This window comes from Tursiops truncatus, chromosome 1 (assembly GCF_011762595.2).
Source record: "Tursiops truncatus isolate mTurTru1 chromosome 1, mTurTru1.mat.Y, whole genome shotgun sequence".
Classification (NCBI taxonomy): domain Eukaryota; kingdom Metazoa; phylum Chordata; class Mammalia; order Artiodactyla; family Delphinidae; genus Tursiops; species Tursiops truncatus.
The window spans coordinates 29783853-29804950 of NC_047034.1; the positions used below are offsets into that span (position 1 = coordinate 29783853).

At 36.8% G+C, this 21098-nt stretch overlaps 1 protein-coding gene across 1 annotated transcript in view; it reads left to right on the forward strand.

Moving 5' to 3' along the window:
• Window positions 1-19932, forward strand: part of FH (fumarate hydratase) — a 42897-nt gene extending 22965 nt beyond the window's left edge. The window contains exons 5-10 of the mRNA XM_019920567.3: window positions 2146-2328; window positions 4510-4675; window positions 5812-6015; window positions 7595-7722; window positions 15820-15973; window positions 18487-19932. Of these exons, the coding sequence (XP_019776126.1) occupies window positions 2146-2328; window positions 4510-4675; window positions 5812-6015; window positions 7595-7722; window positions 15820-15973; window positions 18487-18629 (978 nt within the window). The 3' untranslated portion in view covers window positions 18630-19932. The remainder of the gene's footprint in view (window positions 1-2145; window positions 2329-4509; window positions 4676-5811; window positions 6016-7594; window positions 7723-15819; window positions 15974-18486) is intronic.
• The last annotated feature ends 1166 nt before the right edge of the window (window positions 19933-21098 follow it).

Genomic DNA, 21098 nt, shown 5'->3' on the forward strand with positions numbered 1-21098 from the left:
AATTAAACAGGCTTTATTAGGATTTCCCTAGTTTTCTGTTGATCTCTTTTTTCTCTTAACCAGGATCCAGTCCATGCTCCACATTGTATTTAGTCATCATATCCCCTTAGTCTCCTCTAATATATGAGAGCTTGTCTTTTGTCTTTGTGACTCTTGAAAGCAGTGGCCAGGTATTTAATAGAATGTCCCTCAATATGGGTTTGTCTGTTGTTTTCTCATGATTAGACTGAGACTGGATTTTTGGAAAGACTTATAGAAATGAAGGGCTCTTCTTGCATCGTATCAGGGGTACATGATAGCAACATGACTTGGTACTGGTGATGTTAACTTGAATCACTTGTTTAAGATGGTGTCTCCCTGGTTTCTCCATCTTCTATTCTCTATTTGGTAGAAGTAAGCCACTGTGTCCGGCCTATACTCCAGCTACTACACTTAAGCTCCACTTCCTAAACGGAAGAGTATCAAGAAATTTTTGGACATGTGTTAAGATCACCACAGAATTAATAGAGAACTTTGAGGCTATTCTAATAGCCTCTTTCTCCTTAAACTTTTGCCTATTCATTTTAACATTCATCAATGGATCTTGCCAATAACAACTACATTAGTGTTTCAGTAGTGATTTTCTGTTTCCCTCATTCTTTCTACATTTATTAATTGAAATTTTTCTGTAAGGAATACTGTCTTCTCTCTCCCCTGACATTTATTTATTTAATCATTTATGTATATCAGTATGAATTCATTAATATTTTTTTCTTAAGGTTATAATCCAATATTTTTGATATTTATATTGCTACTCATATTGTTGCCACAGAGCCACAGCTTGTTGGCTCCTGTGTCCTTTGGACATGCCACCATCCTTTTTCTTTTTTAAGGCACTGATTAATTTTTTGCACTATAAGATGCTCCAGGCTTCTCATCTTGTATTTTTCCTGCCCTAGCCCTCATAAGCACTCATTTTTCCAAAGAGCTCTTGGAGGATCTTATCACTTATTGGGAAGTGATATTTAAAAACCAAGATCTGGGTTCTGAGTATAATTTAATATATTTTTAAGTAGTGAGGAAGTTTTTTCACATAAATCCATTGTATGAAGGATTTTGTAAACCCAAGGCTTGCCTTTAAATATGAGTTTATCTTATTATTATTATTTTTTTTTGGCGGTACGTGGGCCTCTCACTGTTGTGGCCTCTCCCGTTGCGGAGCACAGGCTCCGGACGCGCAGGCTCAGCGGCCATGGCTCACGGGCCCAGCCGCTCCGCGGCATGTGGGATCTTCCCGGACCGGGGCACGAACCCGCGTCCCCTGCATCGGCAGGCGGACTCTCAACCACTGCGCCACCAGGGAAGCCCGAGTTTATCTTTTACATATACTGAAGTCTGAAATCTACTTCAGAATAATCTAGTGTGTATGGTCAGATGGAGGAGTGAGGTGGAGTTATAGATGAAACAAGATTGGCTATATGCTAGTTGTTTGAATTCAGGTGGTAGATACATGAGTGTTCATTATACCATTCATCCTACTTTTGTAAGTAGTTTGATAATGTCCATAATACAAAGTTTAACAAATGAGTAATGAATATATTTTTTTAAATAGCATCGTAATTTAAAAGTATGGGTTTACAGTTGAGGAAAGAGCATGGAGTTTAGACTACCTGGTCAGGTCCCAGTTCTGCCAACTGTAAAAATTTTGGCAAGTCACATAATTTCTTTGACAGTTTAGCTTTTCTATTTTTAAAGTGGTGACCTACCTCACAGAATTTTCCTCAAGTTTAGTAAAGGAAGAAGTGTTTGTGAAAGACTGTATGTGCTATTTAACTGTAAGATATTTTATTATTGCTATCCTTACATACATTTGCTAGTTGTACTTCTCTATGTCTTGCTGTCATTTCTTAGCAGGCAGATAGAGTAACATATAATACATTCATTGTAGGTGGTATATGTAATACAGTCCTAAATACCTTCCACAAAGGAAATCAGGTTGCTTCTTACTTGATCCTAAGTGACTTGCCACAGGTAAATGTAATTGAGTACTAAATATGCCAAGTTTTGAGTAGTCATTTAGTGAGATTTTTAATTGAGGCATTCAAGTTTGGTTTATTTTTGCCTCTGATTTAACATTTTACATTTCTTTTGAAAATTTTCCAACAGAGCTCAAATGATACTTTTCCCACAGCAATGCATATTGCTGCTGCAGTAGAAGTTCATGAAGTACTGCTACCAGGACTACAGAAGCTACATGATGCCCTTGATGCAAAATCCAAAGAATTTGCCCAGATCATCAAAATTGGGCGTACTCATACACAGGATGCTGTTCCACTTACTCTTGGGCAGGTATATTGCGTGCAATTAGATTTGGTTCAATTGCGGGCTTGGTACAAACGGCCAGCGTATTACCCTCTAAATCACACTGGTTTAAAAGGCCAAATTTATAACAATTCAGTTCAGTGACAGATGATTCTGCATTAACCAGTCAGTAGTTTTTATTGGTATCCACTCAGAAGAGCAGAGCATACTGGCTATGAGCCAGACTCCACATCAGTCTACTTGAGTTCAAATCTTACTTTGCTATGTGCAAACTATTGGACCTTAGGAAAATTATTTAGGCTTTCTGTGCATCAGTTTTCTGAGCTGTAGAGTGAGGAAAATATCTCTTTCATAGGATAGTTATGAGGTTTAAATAAGCTGATTCATGTAGAGTGCTTAGAACCGTCCCTGACACATTATAAGCACATGTTGGTGTTAGCTGTCATCATCATCTTCATCAGTATCATTATCATAATTTCTTCCATTGTCTCTCTTACTCAAAATTAGTAAGTTCTTTAAAAATTAATTTTAAAATGATTAAATGGGGCATATCTTACTCTTTACAATTGTTTTGGCCACATGTAAAAGAGGTATTTCTCTCTTTTCCAAAATACCAGAAAGTATTTTTATGTTTCTTTATTGATACTTTAAAGAATGCCTAAAAGTATATATTGCAAAGGAAATACAAGGAACAGTTTTTGTCTCAGTTAAGTTCACTCCAGTTTGGGAGGTAGGACATATGCAAATTCTATATCAAGTATCAAAAGATAGGTATCCAATAACAGTATTTTTGTAGAAATTCAGGTGAGGGAGAGAGTTTGGCTGCTGGTTATTTGGAAAGATTTCATTTGTAGTTTTGTTCAGATGACAGCAGACACTGAAAAAAAAACTTGATCATTTACCTTAACTTTATCACGGAAGGAATGAGGAAAACTGGAAGTGATTAATTGACATACAGATGATATGACTAAACTGAGCTTGCTAAATTAAGTTGTTTCTTAGGCTGTATCTTATTTCTCTTTACATCATTGGCTCTTAGTACCATGCATAATTTCTAAGGAGATACAATATATGTTTTTGAAACTTTTGAGTATCCCTCTGGATACTCCTTTTTGTGTGTGTTACATGTAGGAAAACCATTATATGCTGAAGTCTGGTTGGGCCATTTACTCAGCCTCCTATGTAAAATCATCATTCTTCATATTATGACAGAAAGTTTTTTTTTTCTCTTTGATTTTATCTTATCAGAAGCATTTATACTTTTATTGTAATTGTCTTTTGAGGTTTTTGAGTGCAGTTTTTTTCCTCAATAAAAATATATTCCTGAAGTGAATCCAGCTGGTGTATATGTAAGTGGTGTTAGATCAGATGGATCAGGTCTACCTGAAAGGAGTTGTATCTTCTAAAACATTTTCTTTAGAGCAGTGTGAAATCCTAGTACTAATCAAAAGTATTCATGATTTTTCAGTGTTTTTAGGCAGGAAAAAAAGATTTAGTGTAACCCTATATCCCAGCTTGCTCAGTTGAGTTCTAGCTTATGCCTTCTGTCCCTGCATAATTCTTGATAGGGCCCTTGCTATGTTCTAAACATGATGAATTCTGTGGTTACTTTACTTAAAGGATGTTATACGGTGGGAACCAGTGTGGCATTAATAGCAGAATTAAAATGCATCTTGAAGCTATAGTCTTAACTCTAAGCTGTTACCTTCTTGTGCTGTTCAGTGAGTCACGTAGCTTCTTGAGTCCCTGTAAAACATCCTCAAATTCCATATCAGGTTTTTTAACTGAAATTGTATGGAGGATATTTCTATGTTTGCATTTTTCTTGAGGGGATTCAGTTTTTTTCTTTCTCAGAGTTGTTTGAGATACACCAAAAAGTAAATAATTTACAAATAAACCAATAATTTAATCTAGTAAAGTTTTTTTTTTTAATTTCCTGTGTTGTTTTTCTTTGCTTTCTATGGAAAGACTAGTTTATAAATAGGCCACATGTTATCAGTGGCATTGTCTACCTGATAGGTTTATAAATTCTCTTTCTCTCCTATACTTTGTTTATTGTATGAATCAAATAATACAGTTACCACTTGAGTAGCTTCTAATTTTGTACCTGAAACGTGTTTTTTAAAAACTTGAATTTAATGTAGTTAGAGTAACTTGTATGCCATTAGAAAATTATATATTCTCACCTTAATTTCTTTTGCTTTTCAGGAATTTAGTGGTTATGTTCAACAAGTGAAATATGCAACAACAAGAATAAAAGGTGCCATGCCAAGAATCTACGAGCTCGCAGCTGGGGGCACTGCTGTCGGTACTGGTTTAAATACTAGAATTGGCTTTGCAGAAAAGGTTGCTGCAAAAGTGGCTGCACTCACAGGTAGGTGATAACACGGTTTATTACTCATTTCCATTATACTAGTCTGTATTTTTTTCGGTGTTTCTGCTTTGAATTCTTACAAATTTAAAGTTAGAAATAATATTTTCCCATCAAACATGTACTTTGTGTCTATTTCAGAAGTTGTAATGTTAACCTTTTGCTTTTTTAAAGTTTTCCATCTGTAAGTTCATACAGCATGTAATTATTAAAATCTGTCAGTGCTAATTTGCTTACTATCTGGTAGTATTCAATTATTTTCCATTTAAAGCTGTTTTGAATACTCATTTTCAAAGCAGGAGGAATCAACTGATGGTTGAGAAATTCATTTGAATGACAAATATGTTAGAGATTGACAGGCTTAATTTCTTTTTTTCCTATGGCATGCTGTGACATTTCGTTGAATTAATGACCTTTTTGAATTCTCTTTCCTTTAGTAGAGTACTGTGCTCTTGATAATGATAACTGTTATTAGAGCTATTATCTCCAGAAAACTCTTATTAAGATGCAGATATTACCAGAGAGTTAGGGTACAGATAATTATACAATGCTGCTTATTGCTTACTAGCAGAGATTTTTTTAAATCAAATTTTAATCAAGAAGAACTGTATTATGGGGTTTAGAATATGTAGATTTTTTAAAATTTGAACATGGGAGAGATTGAGAATGTCTAACTCATTCTGGCTCCCTAATCTCTCAGAGGACCTTGTGGGTCCTGGCTAGAGAAGAGAATAGAACACCTAAAATGGGGGAAAAATTGTACTAGGAAAGGAGTGTGGAATAAAGCAGAGTGAATTTTACCTACTTTTCCTCTTTACTCAAGCGTAGTCAGGCATCATACACAGGTGTTTGCAGTAGGATAATATTTTTCTTTCAATATTTTATATTTCTTTCAACATTTATTGTACTTGTTCTTTTTATCTTTTAAGTTTGCTAGTATCATCAGATTTTCTACCCCTTTAGGACTTCTTGAAGAAATGTAGACAAAGCTTGAGTCTTAAGCATTTTTTTCTGAAGTAAGATTTTTATTCTGTTCTTTTTTTGCTTTTCATATACTGGCACTTTCTGTTTAACTTGCTGATATTAGAAAAATGTTGACTTTTACCTGTTAGCTCATATAGGTTATTATTTTTCTTCAGGCTTGCCTTTCGTCACAGCTCCAAATAAATTTGAAGCTTTGGCTGCTCATGATGCTTTGGTTGAACTCAGTGGAGCCATGAACACTGCCGCTTGCAGTCTGATGAAGATTGCAAATGATATTCGTTTTCTGGGTTCTGGTCCTCGCTCAGGTCTGGGAGAATTGATTTTGCCTGAAAATGAACCAGGAAGCAGTATCATGCCAGGTAATCACATAGCTGGTAAATGTTAGAACTGGAACTTGACTAGAACCCAGGCATTCTCATCTACAAAGCATATCTGCTTTTGTTTAACGTGATCTCAAAGTGGATAGGGACATGTGTGGTGCACTTGTTTCACAATGTCTTTGTGGGCTGCTTTTGATCAGGACTTCTGGGGACATCACCCAGCAATATAGGAGAAAAGAATTTTAGTTAGCAGCATATATTTTGATTTCCACCTTAGAAAATATGTAATAGTTCTATCTTTCACAATCCAAAGCAAATAGAATTCTAAAACAGGCTGTTAAAGTGATCTGCATGGGATGAATAAAGATGAATTATATCAAATGCCTCTTATTTCATTTTTTGCTTTAGGTTTTGGCCAGTTAGGTAAGGGAGGCTCCACAAATATGGTTGGGGCCTTGCTTTATTATATGTCTTACTTTATTTAATGAAGTTGGATTTCCTTCTTTTCTTGATGTCTGGATTCTAGTAAGTCATTTGGTGGACTCACTTGATATTCATGGAATCCAGTGGAGAAGTGTGGGCAGTACTGTTAGATGAATGTAGCTGGGTGAACAGTGACATTTAAGGAGTGCCTAATGAGTTGACTTCAGACTGGAGGGATATCTTGGCAGCAAGCTGAAGGGCTGTGCCCTTTCACCACTTTACTGGTGACTGAGGGTGAAGGTAGAGAATATGTGTTGATCATATTAGCAGATAAAGTTGAAATAGCAGTACATCAGATGACAGAGTCTAAATTCATAAGGGACTCTGTAGTTGGACTAAAACTGACAAGAGTGAAAAAGAAAGACCTGACTATAGATTCTTTTAGATCTAGGCATGTGTAGAATGAGAAAAGATCTGATTTTAACATATGTCATGTTGAAAAATGACATGAGTTCAGTTGATTGCAAATTCAAGGTGATTACCTAAAAAAGAGAAATGCAGAGTCACAGATAAAGAACTAATCTTCCCACTGCGTTGCTTTGTACTTGTCAGAGGAATCAGGGATGTTCGGTTCAAACTTGAGCTTGTCAGAGGAGTGTTACAGGGTGGTAGGGTTCTGGAAACTCAAATAGGAAAATTCCAGCTTAACATCAGTTTCGTCTGGGAAGCCTCCCAGATGTTGGTGAGGTGCTTCTTTTATAAGTATTCCCATAGCAGTCTGCACTTCTCTGTATTGACCCCTTATCTATTATAATTGCCAGTTCTCTCTCTCTCGCCTCCAAGTTCTATGAGGGCAGGGGCTGCATCCTTCTTCCTCACTGTTGTATATTCAGTGCCTGGCTCCATAAATATTTCTGGAGTGCATGTAAGCCATGAAGGTGAAAAGAGCTATATTTACTGTGTAGTTGTAGGTACTCTACTTATTAGCCATTGCATGATTCAGAGTTTCTGCCTATATGGTTTGTTTCATTAAACAGCACTGATGGTTGGGACATTGCTTTATTATATGTCTTTATTTAATGAAGTTAGTTTTACTTCTTTTCTTGGTTATTTGATATAAAACCTAATCTTAAACTCATATTTGAAGCCACAAGTGTGTTTGATGTGATTTCTCTCTATGGTGGTTTTCTTGAAGGCAAGGTGAACCCCACCCAGTGTGAGGCACTGACCATGGTTGCAGCCCAGGTCATGGGCAATCATGTCGCCATTACCATTGGAGGCAGCAGTGGACATTTTGAGTTGAATGTTTTCAAGCCATTGATGGTAAGCTTTAAATTTGATTTTTAATGTCATTAACCGAAAGCTAGTTGTCTTGGTTTCTGTCTTTCATTAAGGTTTCCTACAGTTCTTTAGGTACTTGGATAATATACCTAGCAGTTGGAAGTTAAGCATATGTTAATGTTAGAGGACTAATCCTGTATATTTAATTAGGTGACTTTTAGCTTAAGTAATTGGTGGTTTGCTTTTTATAATAGGAAGAAAAATTCTGGAAGTAGGGTATAAGTTTCTTTCTTTTCCCTCACCACTGGGGATGCCAATTGTTAGAAATAAGTTCCAGTCTCCTCAGTTAAAAAAAAAAAAAGAAACTCTCCTTCCAGCCTGTCTCCTTCTCATGCTGCTGCTTTCTTCCTCTCTCTGAATTCAGCCTTTTTAAAGAAATACCCACTCTCACTCTCATTTGCACTGCAGTCTGGCTTCCACCCCTGCACTTATGTTTGAATTGTTCTTGTAGCACTTGTGACCTCTTGAGTCCAGCAGACATGCCACGGCTCTCAACTAACATCTGACCTTGACTTGTTGCTCCTTGAAACACTCTATGTCCTTGGTTTCTTCAGCACTTTCTCTCCAGTTCTCTTCCCTTTCTCAAGGCTTTCTTCCATTGGTTTTACTCTTCCACATACCTTGAAAACATTGTGTCCACTCAATCTATTCTTTTTCCTTCATCTTTATGAAGACAGAACAAAATGGCATCATCTTTTATCCAGTTTCCCCAACTCCAGATAATGGAGCTATTATCATTTACAATCCTTTATTTGTGTGAAGTGTTATATCTGAGTATATATTAGAGGCTTATTTCCTGTTTGTGTCTGGTGTAAAGTCTGATTTTAATTTGATAAGAATATGCAAATAACAAATATTAAGTGTATTCATTCAGTGTATTCATCAAATATTTATTGAGTACAGGTCTGTGTCAGGCACTGTACTCATTGCTAGTGATAGAACAATGAACAAGACAGATTTTTTGTTTTGCCCTTATGGAATGTACATTCTGGTGGAAAATAGAAAGAAGAGAGACCAAAGCACAACTCAGACTGATAAACTTTTTTTTTTAAATTAATTTATTTATTTTTGGCTGCATTGGGTCTTTGTTGCTCTGCATGGGCTTTCTCTAGTTGTGGTGAGCAGGGGCTGCTCTTCATTGCAGGGTGCAGGCTCTAGGTGCACGGGCTTCAGTAATTGTGGCACGTGGGCTTAGTAGTTGTGGCTTGCAGGCTCAGTAGTTGTGGTGCATGGGCTTAGTTGCTCCACGGCATGTGAGATCTTCCCGGACCAGGGCTTGAACCCGTGTCCCCTGCGTTGGCAGGCGGATTCTTAACCACTGCGCCACCAGGGAAGCCCCAGACCGATAAGCATTTGCTTTCAGGTCAAATTCCAAACAGTTAACACCAGCTGCCTGGCAAATATATGTGCATAACAATAAGTGTCTTGCCAAATTTTTTTAAACAAAGGTCTGTTTTGTTTTTAATAGAAAATAAGTCAAGATAATCAACATTTGCCATATAATAAAGTCATTAGTATCAAATTAAACCTTGAAGTTCTGTGTCTTCTACTAGAGTCCATTGTTGGGAGTCTGGTTTTCAGACCCTGGGATTTTAGACCACAGAGATTAGGATGTGGATATATATCTTAATATATATTGGAAATGTTATCAAAAAGAAAAAAAACTGCTAAAACAAACTAATTGACTTTATACTGTTTTAAAATACTGTGTGAAAGGTTATTTTCAAGGGATTATGGAATATTTGTTTTGTTAAGCATAAAAAATGTGATCATTAAGAACTGAGAAGCCCTGATTTCACTGATTGCCTCAAGCTCACGCTGAACTTTTTTCTTTTTGAATTTTATTTTATTTTTTTCTACAGCAGGTTCTTATTAGTCATCCATCTTATACACATCAGTGTATACATGTCAATCCCAATCTCCCAATTCATCACACCACCACCACCACCTACTGCTGCTTTCCCCCCTCAGTGTCCATACGTTTGGTCTCTACATCTGACCTGTGTCTCTATTTCTGCCCTGCAAACAGGTTCATCTGTACCATTTTTCTAGATTCCACATATATGCATTAATATATATTTGTTTTTCTCTTTCTGACTTACTTCACTCTGTAAGACAGTCTCTAGATTCATCCACATCTCTACAAATAACCCAATTTCGTTCCTTTTTATGGGTGAGTGATATTCCGTTGTATATACGTACCACCTCTTCTTTATCCATTCGTCTGTCGATGGGCATTTAGGTTGCTTCCATGACCTGGCTATTGTAAATAGCGCAGCAATGAACATTGGGGTGCATGTGTCTTTTTGAATTATGGTTTTCTCAGGGTATATGCCCAGTAGTGGGATTGCTGGGTCACATGGTAATTCTATTTTTAGTTTTTTAAGGACCCTGCGTACTGTTCTCCATAGTGGCTGTATCAATTAACATTCCCACCAACAGTGCAAGAGGGTTCCCTTTTCTCCACACCCTCTCCAGCATTTGTTGTTTGTAGATTTTCTGATGATGCCCATTCTAACTGGTGTGAGGTGATACCTCATTGTAGTTTGACTTGCATTTCTGTAATAATTAGTGATGTTGAGCAGCTTTTAATGTGCTTCTTGGCCATCTGTATGTACTCTGGAGAAATGTCTATTTAGGTCTTCTGCCTGTTTTTTGATTGGGTTGTTTTTTTAATATTGAGCTGCATGAGCTGTTTATATATTTTGGAGATTAATCCTTTGTCTGTTGATTCATTCGCAAATTTTTTTTTCCCATTCTGAGGGTTGTCTCTTTGTCTTGTTTGTAGTTTCCTTTGCTTTGCAAAAGCTTTTAAGTTTCATTAGGTCCCATTTGCTTATTTTTGTTTTTATTTCCATTACTCTAGGAGGTGGATCAAAAAAGATCTTGCTGTGATTTACGTCAAACAGTGTTCTTCCTATGTTTTCCTCTAAGAGTTTTATAGTGTCCGGTCTTACATTTAGGTCTGTAATCCATTTTGAGTTTATTTTTGTGTATCGTGTTACGGAGTGTTCTAATTTCATTCTTTTACATGTAGCTGTCCAGTTTTCCCAGCACCACTTATTGAAGAGACTGTCTTTTCTCCATTGTATCCTTGCCTCCTTTGTCATAGATTAGTTGACCATAGGTGCGTGGGTTTATCTCTGGGCTTTCTATCCTGTTCCATTGATCTATATTTCTGTTTTTGTGCCAGTACCATATTGTCTTGATTACTGTAGCTTTGTAGTATAGTTTGAAGTCAGGGAGTCTGATTCCTCCAGCTCCTTTTTATTCCCTCAGGACTGCTTTGGCTTTTCGGGGTCTTTTGTGTCTCCATACAAATTTTAAGATTGTTTGTTCTAGTTCTGTAAAAAATGCCATTGGTAATTTGATAGGGATTGCATTGAATCTGTAGATTGCTTTGGGTAGTATACTCATTTTCACAATATTGATTCTTCCAATCCAAGAACATGGTATATCTCTCCATCTGTTGGTATCAACTTTAATTTCTTTCAACAGTGTCTTACAGTTTTCTGCATACAGGTCTTTTGTGTCCCTAGGTCGGTTTATTCCTAGGTATTTTATTCTTTTTGTTGCAATGGTAAATGGGAGTGTTTCCTTAATTTCTCTTTCAGATTTTTCGTCATTAGTGTATAGGAATGCAAGAGATTTCTGTGCATTAGTTTTGTATCCTGCAACTTTACCAAATTCATTGATTAGCTCTGGTAGTTTTCTGGTGGTATCTTTAGGATTCTCTATGTGTAGTATCATGTGAACTGCAAACAGTGACAGTTCTACTTCTTTTCCAATTTGTATTCCTTTTATTTCTTTTTCTTCTCTGATTGCCGTGGCTAGGAGTTCCAACAACAGAGTTGTTAGAGGAAATGCTTTCAGTTTTTCACCATTGAGAATGATGTTTGCTGTGGGTTTGTCATATATGGCCTTTATTATGTTGAGGAAAGTTCCTTCTACGCCCACTTTCTGTAGAGTTTTTATCATAAATGGGTGTTGAATTTTGTCAAAAGCTTTTTCTGCATCTATTGAGATGATCATATGGTTTTTCTCCTTCAATTTGTTAATACGGTGTATCACATTGATTGATTTGCATATTTTGAAGAATCCTTGCATCCCTGGGATAAATCCCACTTGATCATGGTGTATGATCCTTTTAATGTGTTGTTGGATTCTGTTTGCTTGTATTTTGTTGAGGAATTTTGCATCTATATTCATCAGTGATATTGGTCTGGTATTTTCTTATTTTGTAGTATCTTTGTCTGGTTCTGGTATCAGGGTGATGGTGGCCTCATAGAATGAGTTTGGGAGTTTTCCTTCCTCTACAATTTTTTGGAAGACTTTGAGAAGGATGGGTGTTAGCTCTTCTCTAAATGTTTGATAGAATTCACGTGTGAAGCCATGTGGTCCTGGACTTTTGTTTGTTGGAAGATTTTTAATCACAATTTCATTACTTGTGATTGGTCTGTTCATATTTTCTATTTCTTCCTGGTTCAGTCTTGTAAGGTTATACCTTTCTAACAATTTGTCCATTTCTTCCAGGTTGACCATTTTATTGGCATATAGTTGTTTGTAGTAATCTCTTATAATCCTTTGTATTTCTGCAGTGTCAGTTGTGATTTCTCCTTTTTCATTTCTGATTTTATTGATTTGAGTCCTCTCCCTCTTGACGAGTCTTGCTAATGGTTTATCAATTTTGTTTATCTTCTCAAGGAACCAGCTTTTAGTTTTATTGATCCTTGCTATTGTTTTCTTTGTTTCTATTTCATTTATTTCTGATATAATCTTTATGATTTCTTCCTTCTGCTAACTTTGGGTTTGATTGTTCTTATTTCTCTAGTTCCTTTAAGTGTAACATTAGATTGTTTGAGATGTTTCTTGTTTCTTGAGGTAGGCTTGTATAGCTATAAACTTCCCTCTTAGATCTGCTTTTGCTGCATCCCATACGTTTTGGATCATCGTGTTTTCATTGTCATTTGTCTCTAGGTATTTTTTTATTTCCTCTTTGATTTCTTCAGTGATCTCTTGGTTGTTTAGTAATGTATTGTTTAGCCTCCATGTGTTTGTGCTTTTTATGTTTTTTTCCCTGTAATTGATTTCTAATCTCATAGCATTGGGGCCAGAAAAGATGCTTGATATGATTTCAATTTTCTTAACTTTACTGAGGCTGGATTTGTGCCCCAAGATGTGATCTATCCTGGAGAATGTTCCGTGCACACTTGTGAAGAAATTGTAATCTGCTGTTTCTGGATAGAATGTCCTATAAATATGAATTAAATGTATCTGGTCTGTTGTGTCATTTAAAGCTTGTGTTTCCTTATGAATTTTCTGTTTGGATGATCTGTCCATTGGTGTAAGTGAGGTGTTAAAGTCCTCCACTATTATTGTGTTACTGTCGATTTCCTCTTTTAGAGCTTTCAGCAGTTGCCTTATGTATTGGGGTGCTCCTATGTTGGGTGCATATATATTTGTAATTGTTATATCTTCTTCTTGGATTGATCCCTTGATCATTATGTAGTGTCCTTCCTTGTCTCTTGTAACATTCTTTATTTAGAAGTCTATTTTATCTGATATGAGTATTGCTACTCCAGCTTTATTTTGATTTCCATTTGCATGTAATATCTTTTTCCATCCCCTCACTTTCAGTCTGAATGTGCCCCTAGGTCTGAAGTGGGTCTCTTGTAGACAGCATATATATGGGTCTTGTTTTTGTATCCATTCAGCAAGCCTGTGTCTTTTGGTGGAGCATTTAATCCATTCACGTTTAAGGTAATTATCGATATGTATGTTCCTATGACCATTTTCTTAATTGTTTTGGGTTTGTTTTGTAGGTCCTTTTCTTCTCTTGTGTTTCCCACTTAGAGAAGTTCCTTTAGCATTTGTTGTAGAGCTGGTTTGGTGGTGCTGAATTCTCTTAGCTTTTGCTTGTCTGTAAAGCTTTTGATTTCTCTATCGAATCTGAATGAGATCCTTTCTGGGTAGAGTAATTTTGGTTGTAGGTTTTTCCCTTTCATCACTTTAGGTATATCATGAAACTCCCTTCTGGCTTGTAGAGTTTTTGCTGAGAAATCAGCTGTTAACTTTATGGGAGTTCCGTTTTATGTTACTTGTCATTTTTCCCTTGTTGCTCTCAATAATTTTTCTTGGTCTTTAATTTTTGCCAATTTGATTACTATGTGTCTCAGCGTGTTTCTCCTTGGGTTTATCCTGTATGGGACTCTCCGCAGTTCCTGGACTTGGGTGGCTATTTCCTTTCCCATGTTAGGGAAGTTTTCGGCTATAATCTCTTCAAATATTTTATCTGGTCCTTTCTCTCTCTCTTCTACTTCTGGGACCCCTATAATGCAAATGTTGTTGCGTTTAATGTTGTCCCAGAGGTCTCTTAGGCTGTCTTCATTTCTTTTCATTCTTTTTTCTTTATTCTGTTCCTCAGCAGTGAATTCCACCATTCTGTCTTCCAGGTTACTTATCCGTTCTTCTGCCTCAGTTATTCTGCTATTGATTCCTTCTAGTATATTTTTCATTTCAGTTATTGTGTTGTTCATCTCTGTTTGTTTGTTCTTTAACTTTTCTAGATCCTTGTTAAACATTTCTTGCATCTTCTTGATCTTTGCCTCCATTCTTTTTCCAAGGTCCTGGATCATCTTCACTATCATTATTCTGAATTCTTTTTCTGGAAGGTTGCCTATCTCCATTTCATTTAGTTGTTTTTCTGGGGTTTTATCTTGTTCCTTCATCTGGTACATAGCCCTCTGCCTTTTCATCTTGTGTATCTTTCTGTGAATGTGGTATTTGTTCTACAGGCTGCAGGATTGTAGTTCTTCTTGCTTCTGCTGTCTGCCTTCTGGTGGATGAGGCTGTCTAAGAGGCTTGTGCAAGTTTCCTGATAAGAGGGACTGGTGGTGGATAGAGCTGGCTGTTGCTCTGGTGGGCAGAGCTCAGTAAAACTTTATTCCACTTGCCTGCTGATGGGTGGGGCTGGGTTCCCTCCTTGTTGGTTGTTTGGCCTGAGGTGACCCAACACTTGAGCCTACCCAGGCTCTTTGGTGGGGCTAATGTTAGACTTTGGGAGGGCTCACTCCAAGGAGTACTTCCCAGACTTTCTGCCACCAGTGTCCTTGTCCTCACGGTGACACACGGCCATCCCCTGCCTCTGCAGGGGACCCTCCAACACTAGCAGGTAGGTCTGGTTCAGTCTCCTATGGGGTCACTGCTCCTTCCCCTGAGTCCCAATGAGCACACTACTTTGTGTGTGCCCTCCAAGAGTAGAGTCTCTGTTTACCCCAGTCCTGTCGAAGTCCTACAATCAAATCCCACCAGCCTTCAAAGTCTGATTCTCTAGGAACTCCTCCTCCTGTTGCCAGACCCCCAGGTTGGGAAGCCTGATGTGGGGCTCAGAACCTTCACTCCAGTGGGTGGACTTCTGTGGTATAAGTGTTGTCTAGTTTGTGAGTCACCCACCCAGCAGCTATGGGATTTGATTTTATTGTGATTGCACCCCTCCTACTGTCTCATTGTGGCTTCTCCTTTGTCCTTGGATGTGGGGTATCTTTTTTGGTGAGTTCCAGTGTCTTCCTGTCGATGACTATTCAGCAGTTAGTTGTGATTCTGGTGTTCTTGCAAGAGAGAGTGAGAATACGTCCTTCTACTCTGCCATATTGAACCAATCTCCTCACGCTGAACTTTCTAACCTCTGCATCTTTGTTTCTCTTCCTTCTGCACAGAAGATTCTTTTTCCATCTCTGGCTATTTAAGTGCTCTCCATCAAATAAAACTTTATCAACTCCTACAACTGGAATTTACTTCTCTCTCTATGCTCTTTAACATTTCATACCTGTATTTTATAACACCACAGGCTATCTTGTGTTTTATTTATTTGTATTTATGCCTTTATACCTCTTAAAAGGGCACTTTGGTGCCCTCAGACGTTTATAATTTCTTTCATATTTGTTTTCTTGGGTATGATGCCTTACAGGTTGTAGGAGTGCTGTATGTTAATTGTATTACATACTCATTTATGAATTGCAAATAATGTGTTATTGGACAAAGAAAAAAGTTAGGCTTAATAAGTTTGTCTCTCTCTCTTAGATTAAAAATGTGTTGCACTCAGCCAGACTGTTGGGGGATGCATCAGTTTCCTTCACAGAAAACTGTGTGGTGGGAATCCAGGCCAACACAGAAAGGATCAACAAGCTAATGAATGAGTCGCTAATGTTGGTGACAGCTCTTAATCCTCATATAGGTATGTGTTTAAAGAATAATAGTGTCATTTTGAATACAGTTAAAGGCTGAAAAATTTTTAAGAGACTACTGGATCAATGTTTGTGAACAACAGATGTCTTTTGGACAATCTCTTAAGACATTTCACATTGTGTTGAAAGACGCTATATATATATATATAACCTTTATGGTATCATATTTCTTTCAAAATCTTGATTGCTTATGCTTCATTTTATTTGAAATGTGCTAAGTTCAGAAGTAGACTTTAAACTTATTTTAATCTTAATGGAATTCAGATCCTGTGGGACACTAAATTCAGATACTAAGTGTCCTCTCAGTTTTTAATGTCACTAGGTGGCACTGGCTGATTAACAACACTGAATGAATTCGTTTTTCTACCTTCTCTAGATGCTGTACTATACTTTGTTTTTGTTGTTTTATTCAACTCAGAAATGGATTAAATTAAAAGAAAAAGGGTTATGTATGCATAGCTTATAGGGAAAGGGGGGAAATACAAATATTTTGTCTAAAACCATGGCTTTTGTGTTGCAAGCCTTTTCCAGATTTATAAATATTTCATTATGTAGATTCAAAAATGTTAGCTTGGATTATAGACTGACTAGTGATCCCCATTAAATACACTGTTTTGTCATGGATTTTGAGGCATTCGTTGCATTGTTATAATGTGTTAAAAGCCTTTTCCCACCTTCTCCTTACTGCTGAGCTGAGGTTATTAACATATTCTTTGATTTTCTACATCAGAACAAGTTATGATGCAGTCATTTGGTGTGATATGATTACTGTTTTAAAACAGTCTTACTTCAATAATCCTGAACTTTGAAGGCTGATTTTATATTCTTGGCTTCATGTCAAGCTGTAATTTCAGTCTTATAAAGTTAGAGCTCATATAACTGCTTCAGGTAGCTCTGAGCCCAATATGCTATCTGCTCTTTGGAATAGTATTAAGATTGACAGTAATACTGGGTTCTTTTGAAATAATTGTACATCAGCATTCAACTGGAGAGATATACAGAGGAACCCAAAGGCTTATGTGAGAAATGTTTCATCACATATATACTTCAGAATTTGTTACGAAAGCATTTAGAGATACTCCTAAAGCAGAATGATTGATGTCTTTCTTAGACAATTTAATGTGAGGTAAAGGCCATACAAGGATAAGTGGGCAAACCACACCTTACTGGTTGACAAAGCATGAGCCTTACAACTCCACATCATGGGTTCTGTTTGTGCTCATATATAACAAGCTGATTGGTAATCATGTTTTGTGGGGCTTGAAGAAGAGAACTGAAAGGGTTAGCATAATGCATAGACTTTAATGTCATTATTAACATAAAAGTACAGAATGTCTAATATTAACCCCAAAGGTTTGACATGAGAATTCTTTCTCACAAAGTTAGTCTGACCAGTAAATGCCCTTTTCAACATGCTTAGCATTCACAAATTAATTTTATTATTAACTATGTCCTTAATATGTTTATAGGTAGATTAATTGCATATTACACATAACATCTTGTAGGTGGTTGATAATTGCACATGACACATAACGTGTTGCTTGGTCAATAATCAAATTGCTTCAGCAGGCTTCTTCTCTCTGGTCATAGTCCTCTAATCCTGGGTTGGTTTTTTTTGTTGTTTTTTTTTTCTCTTTCACTGGTTTCATTTTTGTTTTTTCCCTTCTTCTGGTTTTTGCCGCCTTTTTTTGTTGTTGTTAACATTAAACCGAGATAACTTGCAGAATTGCCCTGCCCCTATCTTTATTAATTTTAAAAGCAAGTAACTTTGAAGTAAACAGTAGACCTGTGATCTCTTGCACAAGTATATATTTATACTAAGACTTCCCAACTTGTACCCTTGTAATGTCTGGAAGGAGGCCAGGGCATGGAGTGCTGAACCAGAGAGAGATGTTGGAAGCAGCTCATCTCTCAGAGCCCTGCCAGCTCTTCCCTCATTGTGAGAGGACTCTCCTCTCTTTTCCCTCTTAGAGCCCTTTACCATATAGTTCCTGGTTGTGCAGTCCTGTCTTTTCTGTAGTGCTGCAGCATTGAGCTTGTTAATGCTTTGTTAGAAAGATAATTTTTCTGGTTAAGCATGCTACTGAAACAGCACATTTATACTAGTCAGATGTATACTTTTATCTCTTGGTGCCATTATGTGTGTGTGTGTGTGTGTGTGTGCGCGCGCGCGTTTGTGTATGTGTATACATATATATCGAGAGAGAGATGCATCTATGTGTATATATTTTCCTCCTTATGAAAATATCTGGGTTAGTGGGCAATTTTAATTTAGGGACAAATCTTGTAGAAAGGGAAGTATGTATTACTTCAGAAAAGTAAAAGTTTTAGTCCATATAAGAAACGACAACTATCAAGATAATCCACTGCTAAATATTTTTAAGATTAAAAAATGTTTACTTAAGAGACCAGTAGCATTAAGTAAATAATAACAATTACCTTTTGCTTTAGAAATCCAAGTTTCACTATTAACTCCTACATCGCCTTTTAATTTTTTCTTTAGGGTATGACAAAGCAGCCAAGATTGCTAAGACCGCACACAAAACTGGATCGACCTTAAGGGCAACTGCTATTGAACTTGGCTATCTCACAGCAGAGCAGTTTGATGAGTGGGTAAAACCTAAGGACATGCTGGGTCCAAAGTGATTTAAATAAATTCATAATAAAAATGATTGTCATATAAAATAAAAAGTGAAACAGACTCCTTATATTTCTTAAACAAAAATGGATAAATGTGAAAGGAAACTGCTATTGAACTTGACTGTCTCTAGCAGAGCAGTTTGGTCAGTGTATAAAACGCCAGGACGTGCTAGGTCCAAAATGAATTTTAAAAGTGTAAGATAAAATAATTAAATTGTATAAAATCAAAAGGAAAACAGACTTATTTTTCTTTTATGTTAATTGACTCGTATTATATAGTTGAATCTGTGAGTTTTGTGTATGGGTGTTTACCATTTCAAATGTTTTATAAGAGCCATATCAGCTTTTAAAGAGTTGTAATTTTTTGGGGTGGTTTTTGTTTTTAAAAAATTCCCCTGTAGTAAAAAAGTACTTGTTAGCTCATTCCCAAGTTAAGTCTTCAGACATCTTTTATTTTCCTGTGATTTGGGGGCATAAGCTGACCAAACATTTGCCCTCCTAAGTGGGGTTGTGAGTGTTTGTATGTGTGTACGCGTCATGCACACATGCATGCATATATATGGAATATATATATGTACACATAGATAAGGAAATAGGATAGATTAACAAAATTAAAACATATCTATCCTATGTGCTAATTACACAGACACACACCCCTCCTGATCTTATTTAAATTATCCTAGGAAGACTGGAAAGACTGAGTTAAGAATTATAGGACATGGATTAAAAAGGATAAGGGGTGCAAGCAGGAAGCTTGGAAAGAAAGGGAGGGTGTCATGGGAGTGAGTCTTGCCCATCATCTCTCTGTGCACCTCTCAGTGCCAGGATTTTTCAGCAGGAGTTCATTTGACACAACCTCAGGGAATTTTGAATTAGCAGTTCTAGGGAGATCCAGGTTAAGTTGATTTAAACCTGGAACTGAAGGCTTTGTTTAAAATAGACCCAACCTTAATTATGTAGGGAGTTGGAACAATTTGTTCTTTTTTCCCCTCCCACATGTATAATAAATAACAAGATTATGAAGAGAGTGATTCCCACTGGCTAAAGCATCTCATCTGTAAGTAGTGCTCTATCAAGTGTGTTTAAAACAAACAAAAAAAGGAATACTTACTCCTGATACTTATTCTTGGAAAATTAGGCTCATTAACACCAACTCCGCTGTGGTATTTAGAAGATAGCATATATAGCATTTTAAAAAAAAAATTAAAATTCTAATATAATGTTCTATGTCAATTGTACCTCAATTTTTAAAAGTTGTAGAAGTATTGTGATGAAAAATGAAATTATATTCTTACAACTAATCTCTTAAGCCTGAGTGGGTATTTTTTTACTGTAAAAGGGATTTCAAACCTTTTAATGGAGCCCATAGGATCTACTTTTAACCCATGCAGTATTGTTTTTGGCAGTGTTTTTCACATGGTGATGATGTGATGCTTGTGCAGTTTGATTTCCTGTAGCCTATTTTGTTTAAAAAAAATTATTGGAAAAAATCATAAAACAAAATCACATTGTGCCTGGAACTCATTAACCAAACTGGCAACTGTTCTATAGTTGTGGACCTGAATGATGTTTTGCCTGAGCAGGTATCCTCAATCTAAACAAGCTGTCATTGGAGGGCTCAACTAGAAACATAACCACTTATGTAATAAAGATAATAGCAGATCAGGTTTGTAGCCTCAAACAGTCTTTGTACAGCTATCTGCTATATCCTAGCATATTATGAGCCATCATTGAATCCTTTGAGCTGACAATCATCTTTGTGTGATGTTAGTGAAGTAAAACACTGTGCTTTATGGTGAAATCCTACATAAGCGTTTTAGGATTCCCTGTGAGAGGGTTGTACTGAAAATCAACTTCAGTATTTGTACACTGAGGACAGTGTTGTCTCATGGGACGTTTGGCAATGTCCAGAGACATTTTTGGTAGCACTGAGGAAGGAGTGCTGCTGGCATCTAGTGGGTGAAAGAGATGATGCTGAACATCCTATAATGCACAGGACAACCCCCAACAACAAAGAATTGTCCACCCCCACATATCAATAGTGGTGAGACAGAAACTTAAACCCCAAAGCTACTATCTCTGGAAATGCTCACTGTTTAGTTAGGCTTCACTGCTTGTGTGTATTTATATCCTGGCATTGCAGAGACTTTATTAATTGAAACCATGAGGTATCTTAGATGTGAGCATGAACAGAAAAGTGTTAATGAAACATTAAATGATCACAGTGCTCATGGCTTCGAATGACCTACACCCAGCAGGGTATCCAAGGATTTGTGCTGGATAAACATAATGGGGGTGAGGGGCTGTCAAGTACTTGCAAAAACGCCAGGTAAATATGTTTTAAGATGGAGACGAAAACAATCCATTGATCCTTAGCAAACATGTAGAATGCCAAGGGGCTTACTTGAGCAAACACATTTCAGAGGAGGAAAGTCATGGGACTTATGAACAGATCAGTCTAGAACTACACCAAAC